Genomic DNA, 18,690 nt, shown 5'->3' with positions numbered 1-18,690 from the left:
TTGTGTACACATGATCTGCAATGGAACTAAAGATTGCAGGGTGCGACACACTTCATACAGAGTCGCTGAACACACTGAGTTACTCCTCGTATTTTACTGACACCGTCAATAAATGTCGTAGAACAGAATGTCGTGTCGAATGATTTTAGGCTCTTCCTTCTATCGAGCGCGTGGAACTAACACTTTTTACAACAGTTGGTATTTAATGAGAACCAATATCCTTTAAATCTGATCATTACACATAATACTTCATGAGCAGTTTTGGTTTAGGTTAACTCGACCTAAAGCGAAATTGAAAATTTCTTCAGAAACACTAGGCACTGGATGTCTCACTACTCTCATGACAGATAGCCGGTACTTATAACGGGCATTTCTAATGACAGGCTGCCGTTATCTTTTGTCAGGTGTTTTTAAATATATTTTAGGTATACATAGGCCTATACTTAAATTATCACTGAAGATAAAAAAGCAGCTGCATCCAAGGGATTGTGTTCGAGGAAAATGGAATTTTTCGATGTTCAAAATGCTTGTAACTTTTGTTGTTTATTCACATAGCAAACCATCCACATAACAGGTTGTACGCCATCAACACTGCTTTCGTACCAGCAATGTGTCATCTGCCAATTTCATTTTATTTGAACACAGAACGCAACGTACACTTGCTTCCTGAAAAAATAAAACTGTGTTCTCATTAGTCTCCTTGTTTCAGAGACCTTCGGGCCATCAACATAGAGAACATAGACACCACGATGTTCACGTTACTGAAGAAATTAGATTTTGTGTAAGTACTGTTTTCAGTATTACTTAAATTACATTCACTGTATTGTACTATCTGCACCGCTACACATTATTAGTATCATAAGAATCAGAAATATCGTTACCTACACTGCTGACCATTACAATTGAAAACCATGAAACTGATACGCAACAAGCTTTAAATTGGTATTGAAATACTAACAATCGAAAGTGGAGATTTCACAATCGCATGCTTGTACAAACCTGCAAGAGAAAAATTCGCTTACTCACCAATAAAATATTTTAACAACCAGAATACCAAATTCATAGTAGGATAGTTCAATAGCCACAGCATTCACCGGGGCTACAACGAAACAGAAACAAGTGTTCTCTCTATCCTTCATGATCCGAAACTTCCCTGCTCCTTCACAAGTGAAATGTGGACCTCACTCATACATCCTAAATTGCCAAATATTTGCAAAAATACTACAAATAATCTCGAGGCAACACATACTACGAGGATGCACACAGCAATTCATCCCAGGCCTCACACATGTATCTAAGAAACTTCTCTTTAAATGTGATAAATTCTCAGAAATACCCTTTTAATGAAGAAACCATAATATGTAGTACAGCAAAATGGAAATGCTAAGTGAAGAGAGGCACAATGGATGGATCAAGACCTTACAGAGGATGAACATGACACACAAGAGCCCAATAGCATAGAAGCTCAACGGTGATCCAAAAGGCACCAGAGAGCCTGTTGATGTAACACCCATCCCGGTGGTCGTTCAACTCCTCTTGATTGGAAAGTCCAATGCAAAACATCAAAAATTAAAAATCTGCAGGATCCTACAACCGAAAAACCATACGTTCTCAACGCCTTTCACAATGAAAGAACGTAAACAGGGCCTCAATACTATGAAAGACGGTAAAGCTGTTGGAGTGGATAGTATGTGTACGGAGCAGATCAAACATTTTGGCCCAGGCGCCAAAACGTGGATCCCGCAGCTCTTCAACCATTGCCGCGAAACTTATGAAGCCCCAAGATTTGAAGAAAGGCGGGGCTAGTGGCACTGCTGAAGCCTGGGAAGGACCAGACTCGTCGAAGAACTATCGAGCTATATCCCTTCTTTGTCACCTATACAAATTGTATCAGAGACTCATTTTGAATCGCATGGCAGACTCTATCGATCTGAAACTTATCCTTCAACAGCTTGGTTGTAGACCTGGCAAATAGTGCACCAGCCAAATTCTGTACCTGGCAGAACATATAGAAGAAGAGAACGAAAATAAAAAGATGACAGGTCTAACAATGGTCGACCACAGTTCTGCATACGATACAGTCAGCCATATGTTGCTCTTCCAGAAACTCTGTAACGAATTCAAAGATAACCATTTTGTCAGTCTCGCTGATTTTCTTTTACGAAATAGAGAATGTCACGTCCTTCTCAATGGAAAGAAATGCATTTGGAGAAACCAAAAAATCGACTGGCCCAGTGAAACGTTTTGGCCCCCTCCATTTTTAACCTATACACTAAAGACCAGACAGTACCAAATCATACTATCCTACATGCAAGTGACCTCGCAATCAAAGCACAGTGACCACTTTTCGAGGATGTAGAGCAAAGGCTGGTGAAAGCACTCAGAATCTTGACAGGATATTATCAAAATAACTTCTTTAAGCCAAATCCTTCGAAGACTCAAGTCCACATTGGAACACTCGGATAAACCAACACATTTGGATGTGACATTGGATAGAACTCTGAAATGTAGACACGACTGTGAAAATATCCGTCAAATACGGGATCCAGAAATAATATTTTACGCAAAGTCGTAAACAGCAAATACAGAGCAAAATCTGCTATCCTGAGAACCACCGAACATGCACTATGCTTCTCTACAGCTGAATACGCCTGACCGGTATGCAGCCTTAATGAAACATGTCCAATAGCAACAGGATGTATGAAATGCTGGTTTTGCGAGTCCCAGCTCCCAAAGAGCATCTCACTAATTCGCGGAGAGGCTCAGTCAAACCACCGATGATCGATATCCTCTCTTTGGCACTGAGTGCGAGCCTGGCTCCACAACAACCTGGGAAACATGAAGGATCTTGAACCGAATATGAACAATGGGTGTCCCTGGTGGAAACAAACATGATCAGATGAGTTCACTGTTACGTGGATGACGACAAATGCGACTGTAATACTACGAAAGACATTAAACACCTCCTAGGCCGTCAAGACTGCCCTTACCGATCAACCTCGACGATTTGTGGCTGAAAAAGAAAGAAGCCATGGACATATCCCAATACTGGTCTAAAAGATTGTGATTGGTTTCCGGAAGGGAGAAGTAAAGTGAGGCATTAAATGTACTACATATCATGTCGATATGGAATCGATGGGTTCTGGAATGGCATGTGCAACCCCACGTACGATCTCAACTGATCCACACGATTATCGGCCGAAAGGACAGACATTGTTAGGTCGGCCGCGCAGGATTGTGCAGCCAAGTCACCCTCCTTGAGACGAGAAATGGGCTTTTTTTAAGCAATACTACGAGGGCGCGCTGAAAAGTAATGCTTATAAGTTTTCCATGTGAAAGCCCATAAAGCATTTTAAATAAACGTCTTTATTCCCCCATGTCTACATATTTATTTATCAGCGTAGTCACCCTGGCGACGAACAAATTTCTGCCAACGAGTGACCAGTTTGTCGATACAGTCACTGTAGAATGTTTCACTTTGTTGACACAGCCACAGCCTCACTTCTGCTTGCACCGCTTCATCACTGTCAAAGTGAATTCCTCGAGAATGTCCTTTAAGTTTTGGAAACGGATGAAAATCGAATCGGATGGGACCAAGTGGGAATCAACGGAGGGTGACCGAAGATGGTGAAACCAAGACGTCTAACTGTTGCAGACGTCGCAGCGTTCGTGTGTGTTCTGGTATTTTCATGCTGAAGGAAAGGGTGCTCCAAGTGTGGACGAACTCTTCGAATTCGAAACTCGATTACAGCGCGTTGTTTCTCACGCGCGGACATAGTTACGTTACACACCTCCATGTTATACGCTACAATTCGCGGCCCTCTAGCAGCAGAGCGCTGCAAATATCTAGACATGAAGAATAAAGATACATAATGTTAATAATGTTTGTTTTATTTCCGGAAACTTCAAGAGTTGTCACATAAAATGTTGGGAGGCATTACTTTTCATCACACCCAGGTAGTATCCACAACGATAGTGCAACGATGGCTGGAGCACCACGGGATGTCAGCACGGCGACCATTGTTGTGGTTTCCGTTGACGCGGCAGCAGAGGAAGATGCGCCTACAGTGGGACCACCAATGAGAGCACTGGACACAGGATTGACAACGCGTCGTCATTTCATATGTGTCCCACTTCTGCATACAGCACTTTGATTGACGACTGCGTGTGAAGCTGTTCTGAAGAGAACGTTGCCAGATTGCATTCGTCGTCTAATAGGGGCCCAGCACCTGGTGTGGTTCAAATGGTTGAAATGGCTCTGAGCGCTATGGGACTTAACATCTGAGGTCATCGGTCCCCTAGAACTTAGAACTACTTAAACCTAACTAACCTAAGGACATCCACACACATCGATGCCCGAGGCAGGATTCAAACCTGCGACCATAGCAGTCGCGCGGTTCCGGACTGAAGTGCCTAGAACCGCTCGGCCACTGCGGCTGGCCACATCCATGCCCGAGGCAGGATTCGAACCTGCGACCGTAGCAGTCACGCGATTCCGGACTGAAGCCCTAGAACCGCTCGGCCACAGCGGCCAGCACATTGTGTGGTACTGGGTACACAACATGACCTCTGGTTCACATAAACGGTCATTTGTACACCAGGCGTTACATTTGCCACAAAGCATGAACTGTGGTTGTGTCTTGTCTTCGACGTCTCCGTGTCGTTATCTTTCAACAATTTAACGCAAGATCGCCGTGCTATCCTGATGTAACTCGAGACTGTGGATGTTCGACTGTTGCCCTGGCCGGCATATTCTCCTAATCTCACACGCACTGCAAACACCTGGCCGTGGGTTGTTGGGACACTAGCAAGTCACTGCTTGTCAACCACTACTATTGATGAATTCTAGCATGCAGCTAAATCAGCAAAGAATGACGTACACATATCGGTCATCCAAGATCAGTTCGGCTCGATTCGCAGCCAAGTTAGAACTAAATCACGGACGCTGTACATGCCCAAATCACCTACATATACAGGGTGTAACGGCTTTGAGTGGAGATATTTTTATATGTGGCGCCTTAATATGTGCTTGCACGGTTAGCCGTGCGGTCTAACGCACTGCTTTCCGGGTGGGAAGGCGTGTCGAGATCAGGTGTGCCGGTCAATCTGTGGATGGTTTTTAAGGCGGTTCTCCTGCTGCCTTTCCGAATGCGAGCTGGTTCCCCTTATTCTGCCTCAGTTACAGTATGTCGGCGATTTCTGCGCCAACGCTTGCGGTATGAAGGGGGGGGGGGGCACTGGGGGCCGAACCGCCCAATAACCCTGCGTTCGGTGTGGGGCGGCGGTGGGGTGAGTGGACTGCTGTAGCCTGTTATGGGGCTGTGATCCACTGAGGGCTACGGCGGGGACGAAGCCTCTCCGACGTCTCTAGGTCACCAGTTATGGAATACCTTAATATGTACACACATCAGTGTTTCGGTTGTTTTTTCTCTGTTTCTACATCTACATCTACATCTACATCCATACTCCGCAAGCCACCTGACGGTGTGTGGCGGAGGGTACCCTGAGTACCTCTATCGGTTCTCCCTCCTATTCCAGTCTCGTATTGTACGTGGAAAGAAGGATTGTCGGTATGCTTCTGTGTGGGCTCTAATCTCTCTGATTTTATCCTCATGGTCTCTTCGCGAGATATACGTAGGAGGGAGCAATATACTGCTTGACTCTTCGGTGAAAGTATGTTCTCGAAACCTTAACAAAAGCCCATACCGAGCTACTGAGCGTCTCTCCTGCAGAGTCATCCACTGGAGTTTATCTATCATCTGCGTAACGCTTTCGCAATTACTAAATGATCCTGTAACGAAGCGCGCTGCTCTCCGTTGGATCTTCTCTATCTCTTCTATCAACCCTGCCTGGTGCGGATCCCACACTGCTGAGCAGTATTCAAGCAGTGGGCGAACAAGCGTACTGTAACCTACTTCCTTTGTTGTCGGATTGCATTTCCTTAGGATTCTTCCAATGAATCTCAGTCTGGCATCTGCTTTACCGACGATCAACTTTATATGATAATTCCATTTTAAATCACTCCTAATGCGTACTCCCAGATAATTTATGGAATTAACTGCTTCCAGTTGCTGACCTGCTATTTTGTAGCTAAATGGTAAGGGACCTATCTTTCTATGTATTCGCATCACATTACACTTGTCAACATTGAGATTCAATTGCCATTCCGTGCACCATGCGTCAATTCGCTGCACATCCTCCTGCATTTCAGTACAATTTTCCATTGTTGCAACCTCTCGATACACCACAGCATCATCTGCAAAAAGCCTCAGTGAACTTCCGATGTCATCCACCAGGTCATTTATGTATATTGTGAATAGCAACGGTCCTATGACACTCCCCTGCGGCACACCTGAAATCACTCTAACTTTGGAAGACTTCTCTCCATTGAGAATGACATGCTGCGTTCTGTTATCTAGGAACTCCTCAATCCAATCACACAATTGATCTGATAGTCCGCATGCTCTTACTTTGTTCATTAAACGACTGTGGGGAACTGTGTCAAACGCCTTGCGGAAGTCAACACTCTTCCCACAAACACGTCACAAACTTTGCGTCCTGATGTTATCTGCATGGCAGTACCTGGGCGGCGAAGTCAACGACGTCTGACCGTATACATTGACCACTTTGCGTCCACAATTAAGCATCTGACCTGCTGCCTAACGGAAAATAAGCATTAATCTCTTCCTTTTGACAAGAGCTGCGATGTACCAAAACTACAGTTCGGTAGTTCTTGTGCACTAGATAAATCACGTAGATAATGGTAGGACTGGTATGGAAAGAAGCGCAAATGAATGTGTAAGAGGGAAACTGGGATACTACGACTTCTCTTCGCTTTTTGTTTGTTTGTTTTTTACATTATTAGAACCGCGCATCATTCAGTGTTAGTCCATTGCATATTTTATATCCTTACAGCATATAAATGCAGTCACAGTTGAACATATTTCAGATAAATTTTCAGATTTAAACTAACGTGTGTGCTGAAAAGAAACGGACTACATGTGCCGTTATTCTGAAAGGTGTGTACCTGGAACTGGACAAGTTCCATATGCTACGCTTCGTTGAGCTTAAAGCGGAGTGACAGCAAAGATTGGTATCGACGGGAACATTGGCGTGGGAGACAAGAGTTGCGCATTGAACATGCATAGCTTGAAGATTGCAACATTGCCAACTAAAGCAACGGAACCTTAATCCAGTCCACAGGTTGCGCGCTAAGTAATCCGTCACTGACAATTAAACTCCTCTAGTTGAGCGGCAAATGAAAATAAAAAAAATTAAGGGAACTTGACTGGTGAGTAAGTGTCCACTCTGTCATCCAGTGTAGTGGTCCTTGCCACCATCCACAAGCAAATCAGTTGATGCTGCGATCAAATGAGACACTCACAGTCAAGGCGATTCTCAGTCAGATGCGGCTCAGCGTCCATTGTGCCAAAGGGCCGTTAAGCCAAAGACTCGTACGTCTTTAAGCTCACTATATGAACAGTATGCCAACAATGCAGCGCCCAACTCGAGTATTGGCATAAATAGCCAATTATTCACCATTCTACAGGCAATACGATTACTATCAAAATGAAGTCTGCTCCGTATAAGTGTAATAAACTTAAAATAATTGAGCCATTAATATTATCAAGAAGTCAATACAAGACAAGTAACCACCCTATTGTCTATCGTGTTCAAGCGCCGCTTGCGGGATACGAGGAGGTGATCCTGCCCCTAATCTAATCCGCCTCTCAGGTTAACAACGATGGCTGCCTGGACGTGGTTTTTAGGCGGTTTCTCACATCCAGCTAGGTAAATACCAGGCCGGTACCCACGTCTGGCCTCAGAAACACGCTACGCAAACATTTAGAGAACCGTCGTCACACTTGAACATATATTAACTCTAGACTCAGACAGGTGGGTACACAGATTAATATCGCCTGAATACAACATAAGAGTAGTCTTGAATCAAAACTGCTCTGATCTTCTTTTTATCGATACTGCGAATTGTAAAAGTTTTTAATAAAGTTGCAGTACGTACATAAATGTCATGGAATAAAGATATAATTAGTGTGAAACCTTAACCGCGTCTTAGACTTATTATTACTTCCACGTTACATAAAAATTCTACCTGTTTTGTGCTGGGCATGCTTTATTAGACACTCCGTAAACGTACTATCAGCCGTAATGAAACTGTGACAAACTCGATGTTTATAATAACGTTCGTACTTCGATGTTGTAATATTTAACATAATCTTTGGAATGCAAATATTAACAAGAGCGCCTGTTCATACTGTATCTGCAAGAGTTTGAAGAATTGCTAATAGATTCTAGTGTTATTTAAAACTGTGTAACGAAACTTCTAAAGACGGGATGGAGGAACACCGTATTTCCAAAGAATGCTGGCAGATGGTATTAAATATTATTATTAAAAGGACTATTCTGTAGATGGTATAAGAAACGACGACCCTTAGCTACTGTATTGTGGTTGCTTAGAGACAATTATGTTCTGAACATCAAGTTGGATTAGTAAAGATTGCAGATATTCCAAGACGGCGTCGACGAGAACAATTTATACAATTAAGTGAATTTCAGTGACGTCGTATTATGAGCCTGAGAGAGGCTGAATGGCGCTTATGAAGAATTTCCCAATACGTTGGCAGTGTACAAATTTTGCTATACAGATTCTAGTGGAAATACACAGGCTTCTCATCGTGGTTACAGGCGCCAGAGGTATATGGCTTCATTTCTGAATCGCCGAAACATACGAGTAGTCGTTTCTAATCTACTGGCCACCACAGTCCAAATTAGGACCAATGCTACTCCTCGAGTGTCTAACAGGACCATAAGTAGTAGATGGCAGTACGAAGAAATCTGCCGCTCGCCAGGCTTATACCCTTCAACACTATGCAACTGGCCTCCATTGGAGAAGCAACGATTGCAACTATAGAGATGAATGACACTAAATTTTATTTAGTTAAAAAGTAGATTCTGCCGTGATATGAGACGTTGTCGTTTGGAAGTACAGTGCCAATCAGCGACAACTATGGGAGTTCATGACCATATGGCTCTTTCGTTCGTTGAAGGGGCACCAAACAACACAGGATACATCCTGAGCATTATCCAGTCCATTCTGTGTCTCTTCCTGCGATGTCATGGAAAGTGCTGTTCCTGCAGGGTAATGCTTGTGTGCACAATTCTCGATTACTCAATATGTTCTCCAACAAGTTCGTCAACTCTCCTGATTCTACATCCCAGCCAAGCAGCAAGACTCATATGGAAACTTTGGAACTCCCATGGGGCAGTGATACCGATGTGGAGTAAATGGATAATATTAGTTGCTTCCATGTAATCCTTTCTGTTTCGTTGAGCATGGCGCATAGACTCTGTTGACAGACGGCAATATGATTTTCATCCAGAATGTGTAGTCTGTTGTCTGCAAATGGGATCTTCCTAATTTCAAGGAAAATCAATATATTTACGTCTCATCATCACCTGAGTACAGCAGTTTTCAGAAATATGCTTAATTTTTAGGAGTTGAAGGGAAAGATACCATCTTTAGAGATTTTAATTGTAATTAGATATAGATTAGGACGGAAGAACCTTATGGGTATTATTAATTTGTTCTTGACGATTTACTTGAAATTTTTACACAATACTCTAATGTAGGCCTACTCGCAGATTCAGACGGACATAGGTTATATAAATTTTTAAACAAGAATGTACAGGTTTTTTGTTAAAACCGAATGTGAGAAAAAAATTATGTGCTGTGAAAATATGCGGTTGCGTTTTTTTTCTTGATGTCAGTTGTAACTACAATATCATGACATTTAAACCATTAGACACATTGTTTCTCCCATAGTATTCTTTCTCGTTCTACATAACTTTAGACAAAAATTCATACACAAGAATGTGCTGTTCTGGATTCTTCCTCCCTGTCGGTTTTAACAGAAAACAGAAAAGTTATACTTACGTTCGAAACTTTGTAATGTTCCCCAGTCGCAGATTAAAACTATGCAGAATACTGTCATAAATGATAACACAATAAGCAAGGCTCTAGGTCGGGGAGAAGGGGGAAGAAGAGGTGCACAAAGAGAAGGGTTGGGAGGAAGTGAACATAGTCAGGAGGAAGAAGGAGACGGACAGAGTTATGGAGGAGGAGACCGACAGAGAGAGGGGTTGGACTTAATGGATGGAGAGAGGGGGAGAAGGTGATTAGGATGTACATCCAATTCCCATACATATTTAGGAATTGCGAGACATTGCCGGGTTCCGGTTCTAGGCGCTTCAGTCCGGAACCACGCGGCTGCTACGGTCACTGGTTCGAATCCTGCCTCGGTCATGGATGTGTGTGATTGCCTTAGGTAAGTTAGGTTTAAATAGTTCTAAGTCAAGGGGACTAATCACTTCAGATGTTAAGTCCCATAGTGCTTAGAGCCATTTGAACCATGGCCGATTTCGCTGGTAACAAATAATTACCTCACTATTCACAAAACTGCCTTCAATTAATTTTGTTTAGGGTTGACATTGGAAGTAAAAGAAAATAACCATGCAGTGGCAAAAGTTCTTTATCACTTGTGAAATAATGCAAAATTTCTAACTTATTCCAAAGTTAGCTTGAAAACTCACTAGAGATATTTACTCCCCATAATTCATTTCGTTCCGCACTGGAATTTTGAGTTGACTGAGCTGCTGATCTGAAATAAATTGAAATTGCAGAAAAACTACAAATAAGGAAATTTGAAATATTGTGCGTTAGAGCATAATAGAAAGAATACATTTTAGTTATGTCGGCTGCACAGTTTAGTAGACAGAGCTGTCACATCTCACAGCAACAATGTCTTTTATCCGGTTGGACATCAAGCCGAGTTGAGTTTGGACTACAATTAATGCATGCCACTTCAGCTGCGTGATAGAATACATCAATAGCAGTGGATGCCAAGTAGTGACGTTCTAGTGTCCTGCAACCCATGGTGAGAGATTCGCAACGCGTGAAAGGTCAGGAGAACGTGTTTACCAAAGAAACAGTCAAACACTGACGCTTTCGAAGTCAGTCAGCGTAACGCAACCAACATGTAGCCTTGTAATAAATTGTTGAAAGATGACGTCACGGAGGTCTCGAAGATAAGACGCATTCACAGGCCATAATATGTCAGAAATGTGAAGCCTGTTGTCCAAATTACCGACTATGCAAACCAGAGTTATATAGCCAATACCACACCAAGAGCTGAGCCCATATGACGACGATGAGTGTTACCCGGCAACGTTAGTTCTCCTCGGAACATCGTCACACGTAATCTTCCAATAGGATCCTATACACGGAAGTGGGCACACCTGGAATGACAGTGTGTTAACATTCCTGTGTCGTGTTATCGTTAGAGCACTACTGTAGGAGAGCGTCTCTCTACTACCGTGTGAAGGGAAGCCACATCAATGGCCGCCCTGCTGACAGTCCGTGGTGCTCCAAACGTCGCCGCAATACCCGTGTGGTTATTTGTCTTGCTGCAAGCAAGTCAGTTTCCTGACGCAAGGAATGTGAGGTGGCTGTAAGATCCTGCACGGCCGAGTGAATAATACATCAGTTCTTCCCGCCAGTTGTGTGGGATCGTTGAGATCCTGAACGGCATAGGGTATGGCCCTTCTGAAACCATCGATTTCATATTCACCTGACAGTTGTGGGATCCCGATCAACGAGTGCAGCAGTATTGTGATACGATAAACGGCAGTGTCAATAACCCACGACTCTGCCGCTGTCTTGGTGGTAGAAGTTTTTCCTTATTCAATGAGACATAAATGTTCTTGTAACAAACAAACAACATTGAAGTGCAACGTGTCACTGAGAAACCCGCTGTGTAATCTTTCCTTACTTGCAGAATGTAGATAAAGTAACTCCGAACTACTGTGTATGGTTGTGCTGAAATGATAATCATTTGGGCATCCAAAATTGTAGTACACATAATGCCAATTTTATGTTTGTTCTAAAGATTGTCAGTGCAGTAAAATGGTCACTGGCTTCTCGCCGCGTGAGATGGCATTGTGAGCTTTCAAATTGGGATCTTGTGCGGCAAAGAACTTCTGAAGATTTTATTGATGTTTGTAGCTTACCGCCTTCATGGTATTGCAGTTTTATGGTCAGCAGTGCATTTTCACAGTAGTTGAAGAGGATTTCAGAAATTGATGGTGTGCAATGCGGGTAATGCTTTTTAACTGTTCTGTCTACCAATATACTGAAGTAAACATATTTTACCTATTATAAATGTACTGTAATTGCAACTGGGCTCCGTGAAAACAGAAGTAAGGTGTTATGGCACTTATTACGACAGGCTGTGACTAGTCTTACAAAAAGGGATGGTTGTAGTTCTAAACATGAAGACTGGGAGTTCCATAGCGATGCCGTTTCAAAAGTAGGTGAAACTAAGCTATGCTGTTTACCTCTACTGCTTGCTGAACATAAATACATTGCCGGTAAAAAATGAAACACCTTCAGGGACAACGGCATTTTATTGCCAAGTGAAGTGATAAGTAGTTCATAATACTAGGAGTATATGATAACAAATTCAGACTGAGTGAAACACACATGTCACAGTAAAGGGTGCCCAAACAATCGAATCGATACACTCTGTATCCCCCTGTAGCGGCAACGCAGGCGTGTATTCTCGCATGCATACGATCAGAAAAGGATCAGAATGGCATCCTGCGATACATTATACCAAGCATCCTGCACCTTTTGTTGCAATTCGACAATGGTTCTTGCAGGCTCTGGAGAACGAGTAAGTACCATGTTATCACGCCCCATACGTGTTCAATTGGTGAGATGGCTGGTCATCTTGCTGGCCACGGCATTTGTACATTGCGAAGAGCACAATGTGTCGCAACAGCCGTATATGGACGTGTAATGGCCTGCTGAAAAAGCACGTCAACTTCCCGTCGAAGAATGGGGGTACCACTAGAACAACAGCCTGTGCAATGTAGTATGCACTGATTACTTTACCCAGTAGAAACACCAAATTTTACAGCAAGTTGTAACCGATTACCCCCCACATTATGGATCCTGGGATGGGACCTCTGTGTCCAAGGCGAATACAGTCTGGAATATGCAGCTCATCATATCCACGCCATACACGATTACGCCCGGCACTCAGAGTCAGAATCTACTCAAATCACTGAAGACAACAGAGCGCCATTCCACTCTCCAGTCAACTCTTTCACTACACCAGAGTAGACAATCTTGGCGGTGTCCAGATGGCAGTGGTATCCTGGCCAGGGGCATGTGTGATCTTAATCATGCTGCAGGCAGACGCATCACAATGGTCCACGATAACACAGCAGGTGCAACATATGCCCAGATGTCTCCCTTGGATGACGTTCGGTCGTCCACCACTGCTCGCACAATGCACACATCTTGACATGCGTCTGTACTATGCGGACGTCCAGATCCTGGTCTACAGGCGAGTGAATGTTCCACAGAGCACTGCTGAAATCAGTGACACACCACCAATGCTGTGTCCAACATGTGGAGCCATCGAGCTTACTGCAGCTCCACAATGCGACCCTGTTCTACTACTGCTGTTCAACAGCAAGCCACCTAACGGTGTGTATCAGAGGGTACTTATGTTACCACTAGCTGATCCCCCTTGCACTGTTCCATTCACAAATGGCGATTGGGAAAAATTATTGTAAGCCTCTATAAAGCCCCCCCGGTTAGCCGTGCGGTCTAAGGCACGGCTTTCCAGTCTCTGGATGGTATTTAAGGCAGTTTTCCATCTGCCTCGGCGCATGCTATTCCGTCTCAGTTACACTACGTCGGTGATTGCTGTGCAAACACTTTCTCCGCGTACGTGTACACCATAATTACTCTACCACCCAAACATTGGGATTACATCCGTCTGGCGTGAGACGTTCCTGGAAGGGGGGGGGGGGGGGGCAGAAACGCCTCTCCATAGTTTCTAGGTCCCCAGTTCCATAGAACACAATACAATACAAAGCCTCTGTAATGCTTCTAATTTCTCGAATTTTCGTACCTTGGTCATTTCGCGAGATATATGTGGGAAGAAGTAAAATATTGTCTGACTCTTTTCGCAAAATGCTATCTAGAAATTTCAATAGTAAACCTCTCCGTGATGCACAATATCTCTGTTGTGGCGTCTGCCATTGGCGTTTGTTGAGCATCTCGGTAACATTTTAGTGCCGACTAAAATATCCCGTTACGAAACGCGCCTACCTTCGTTGGATCTTCTCTATCTCTTCTATTAGTCCTACCTCTTAAGGAGCCAAGATTGATGAAAATACTCAAGAATCGATCGAACAAGCGCCTTGTAATCCACTTCCTTCGTGGATGAGTTACGTTTCGTTAAGATACTTCTTACGAATCTCTGGCCTTCACTTTTCCTACGTTTTGTTTTATGTAGTCATCCCACTTAAGGCCACTCCTGGTAGTTACTCCTAGATACTTCACGGTAGATACTGTTTCCAATAATCTGTCATCAGTTGTGCATTAGTGGATCAACTTTAGCGCCGTTATATACAGCGCTGTGGATCTCATGGCGGAACAGAGCGAGCTAAATTTTGTAAGATCTCTGGGGAACCCACGTTGATTTTTTTTATAGAGGAAATTTTCGTTCTCCAAAGACATCATACTTCTTGAACGTAAAACATATTCTATAATTCTACAACAGATTTACGTCAACGATGTAAGCCTATAATTTTGTGCATCTGTCCCTAGTCCCTTCTTGAAAACGGAAATCACCTGCGCTTTTTTCCAGTCGCTAGGTACCCTTCTTTCCTCCAGCGATCTACGATAAACCGCTGCTAAAAAGGGAGCAAGTTCTTTGGCGTAATCTTTGAAGAATATTATAGGCATGTAAAACAATTTCGGAATACCAAATTGAGTATTTCGACCTTTTCTCTACTATATTCAGTTTCGGCGCCAGTATGGCCACTGAGTGAATGAATAGAGGATTTGGAACTCACTGATTTTACGTAAGATCAAAACGTCTTAGGGTTTTTACTCAGATCGGTTCACAAAATGTTACGTTCAGAGTGACTGAACGCTCCATTCATTGCTTTCCTTATGCTCATTTTCGCTTTGTTCAACTTCCGCTTGTCATCTAGGTTTTGACTTTTCTCGAATCTGTGCTGAAGCTCTTTTTGTTTACGTAGCGGTTTTACAACACTGCTATTAATCCACGGTGGGTCTATCCTATCCTTTATGATCTAGCTCGGAACATGTTTGTGTAAGGCATGTGGAAAGATGTGTTTGAATTTTTCCCATTTGTACACCACACGTTGGCCCTTAGCACCGAATATTTGATGCTGACTATTCAGTTTGTATCCTGTCAATCTTGCTAAGCAAAATATTCTTCTACCTTTATTAACATCCCTTGTAAAACCCGTGGTCACAGTTGCTATCTCAGCCTTTTGATCACTGATACCTTCCTGTACGTTAATTGACTCGATAAGTTCAGGTCTGTTTGTCGCTAGTGCTCTAACTATCTGCTCGAAGTAATTTTCAGACAAGACATTCAGAATAATATCGCACGAATTCCTGTCTCTGGCACCAGTTTTGGTAGCACGAATCTATCAATCTGTACCTGACAACTGAAGTCACCCTCTATTACAACAGCATGATAAGTTGACTGTCTATAAAGCCATTTCAATACAATTACCTTTGATGCTTAACTTCATCCAGATTAATTCACATTTGGAATCCGTGATAACCTCGCTAGATATTAATGAATTTTTTACTGCAAAAAAGACGCCGTCACCATTGCCCACTGACCTATCCTTACGATAAAAATTCCAATCTGAACCTAGGATTACGTTGCTGTTCACTTCTGATTACAGCCAACTTTCTGTTCCCAGTTCTGTCTGAGCATTATCTTCAATAAGCGATAATAATTCTAGGACCTCTCCTTGGATGCTCATGCTGTTTAGTAATATCATAGTGATCTTTTCTGTATCCGATCTGTGAGGACCAGCATACTCTGAGGTCATTGTGGCTGGTGTAACTTCGATTTTGGCAGACAGTTCATGTCTGATCCCAAGGGGGGGGGGGGGGGGGAGGGGGTTCTCCAACCTAAAAAACCTCATGTGCGCCTCACACGTACTTCACTACGCTAGTAGCCTCTTCCTGTGAGTAATGAATGCCTGACCTATTAAGGGGAGCCTTACAACTCTCCATCCGATGGCGCTGGTCGAGAAATTCGCATCCGATACCGTAGCAGAGTCGTCTGAGCCTCTGGTTTACATCTTCCACTCTGCTCGAAACCAGAAGACCTCGATCAACCCTCAGTGGGATGCTGCAAACAGTCAGCTTAGCATGCACCCCGTGTGCGATGCTAGTTGCCTTCACCAGATCAACCATCCGCCGAAAGGAGCCGAGGATAGCATCAGAACCCATGCGACAGGTGTCATTAGTGCGTACATGTGCCACTATTTGTAGCCGGTTGCACAAAGTGCGGTCGATAGCCACCGACAGAGCCTTCTCCACCTTGAGGACGATATCCCCCGGGAAACATACCATGTGACCACTGACATTCCATCCCGCCCTGCATGCTATTTCCCTGAGGGACTCCATTACCCATTTAACGTTGGACCTCCCAATGAGTAGCATACCAGCCCTCTTCGCTCGTCTGGACTGGGCAGCAAAATCGGCCGCAGTGGCAGTCAGGTCACCAGGGGACTCCAACAGCTTTGAGCAGCAGCCAAAAGACTGTCGACTATGGCTAATGCAGCTGTTTACAGACAAAGACCAATTCTCTTCGGGCCGATTCACACCAAGCACCGCCCCTATCCATACCGTACTGTGTAAAAAAGCCAATAAAAGCTCAAGAATACAAACAAAACAGTGAGGAGTAACTGAAAAAGTGCAAACAGACCGCCGCAAAGGAGCAAATTAGCCGACTGTGGCGCTTCTGAGAGGAAAAGCTCAAGCTGCTACATAAAAACCAACTCACTACCCACAACTGCACAAGACAGATGGAGACATCTAACTCGTCGGTAGGGCATGGTCGTACCCTAGAATGAATGTTGCAAACGCTGTTCAACTCTATATTCAATACAGTTACTGCCTGAGGAGTCAAAGCAGAGTTTGCAGAAGACAGGCCTCCTGAGTGCTGTATGATCGCCGATGACTGTGACAAATGACTTACTAACATTACAACCCCTCAGTATGCATATATTATACCCTGGTGCCACTGAACACAGTCCTTGAGTCTGTTGCATTTTTTTCGGGTAATGTATGTTTCACTAATATATTCAGTTATGAGTAAACAGCAAACAGGTGCGCAAAACCAAATTTTCGTTACGTGTATATGCTGCAAACTGACTTGTCCCTCATTATTACAACAGGTCATGCGGGTGCACTTTAGATAGTTACTTCTATATTCCATTTAACTCACATATGGCTTAGTCAGATTCGAAATGAGAACATTGTGGAAAGATATTTCCAACGTCATTGTACTGTAAAGTCCAACATGATCCTGTCAGCTTTACACGCATGTACGTGATCCTTCTCTGAGAGTTTTACTGCTGTAAGTCGGATGCAGATTTTTCCACTTTGTAACAAGGAAAGCGTTTTGTTGCGTTAAGAATAACGCGCAACAGGAGTCTAAGCAGAAGAGAGCAGCAAAAGAGAGTTCTATTTCGGCCTACCTTTTATAAGCTACTAAAACATAATTGCAGTGAACACAAGTTGTGCTCATCTACCCAGCGACTGTGGACAAAGGTACACTTCTCCCCGATATAGTAGAGAATCTCAAAAATAATCTCTTTCACCTATTATTACCTTATTTACTAGAGACGATTACCTGTGGCGACACAACAAGCAACTGATTCATTTATTTCTAATTTTAAGTATTTGGTTTAGTAAAGCTCTTACCATTGCCTTACAATAAGATTGCTTTATTTATCAGATTTTTCATTGTCCTGAAATCTAAGTTATGACGGCACCACGTTATAAATGAATTAAAATGTATTTTTCACTATTTTTCTGATTAATTGATGTACGAGTATTATACCGAAAGTAAAGATATAAAGCACACTAAATACTTGTGAAACCCTACATTTTTGTGTTAACTACAGGTATATCTATAACATATCTTTAGTTACTTTCCCTGCCGAACATCAGTCTTCTGCAGAGACATTTGAACGTAACTACTCCTTCAACTTTGGAAACGAGAGGCAGTGTTTTGGTGCGAGATCTTTGCTGTCCGGTGGACGCACCAACATTACTCTACCGAAGGAACGCAACAGTTATGTGCTGCCAATACGGCTTTTGTACTGTCACAAAGTAAAAATTACTTTTTTATCGTGTCCTCGATCCAAAAATTCAACGAGGAGTCAGCCATCTCTGTCTTCTTCAGTACCAAGCTACACATTACTATATTATGTTTCAACGCTGTAATTTTCAAACAATTTTTCCAGCAAAAATTATATCTGGAGAATTATAACACATCATACAAACAACAGAGCAACGGACTCCCGACCGCCTGTGAAAACTTAATTTCATTCAGCCGTTATATTTTATCTTTTACTTTGTGTATAACCCTCATATGCATTTGAGAAATATAGATATATTTTATGTAAGTGATAATTAGTTTAATGTTTGTTCTGCTTGTGTTTCAGGTATTTCAAGACGTTCAATTACTGTAAATATGCTCCGACTGTCCCAAAATGCAAGCCGAGTACAGACGGTAAGTGTTGAAACCTTGC

The 18,690-nt window shown here is 43.0% G+C and overlaps 1 protein-coding gene across 1 annotated transcript in view; it reads left to right on the top strand.

Annotated features, from left to right (window-relative positions):
• LOC126299097 (relaxin receptor 1) overlaps nt 1-18,690 on the top strand; it is a 756,631-nt gene that overhangs the window by 581,920 nt on the left and 156,021 nt on the right. The window contains exons 13-14 of the mRNA XM_049990771.1: nt 710-781; nt 18,604-18,671. Coding sequence (XP_049846728.1) covers nt 710-781; nt 18,604-18,671 — 140 coding nt within the window. The remainder of the gene's footprint in view (nt 1-709; nt 782-18,603; nt 18,672-18,690) is intronic.

Source organism: Schistocerca gregaria, chromosome X (genome assembly GCF_023897955.1).
Source record: "Schistocerca gregaria isolate iqSchGreg1 chromosome X, iqSchGreg1.2, whole genome shotgun sequence".
Taxonomy (NCBI): domain Eukaryota; kingdom Metazoa; phylum Arthropoda; class Insecta; order Orthoptera; family Acrididae; genus Schistocerca; species Schistocerca gregaria.
This window is presented reverse-complemented; position numbering and strand designations above follow the sequence as displayed.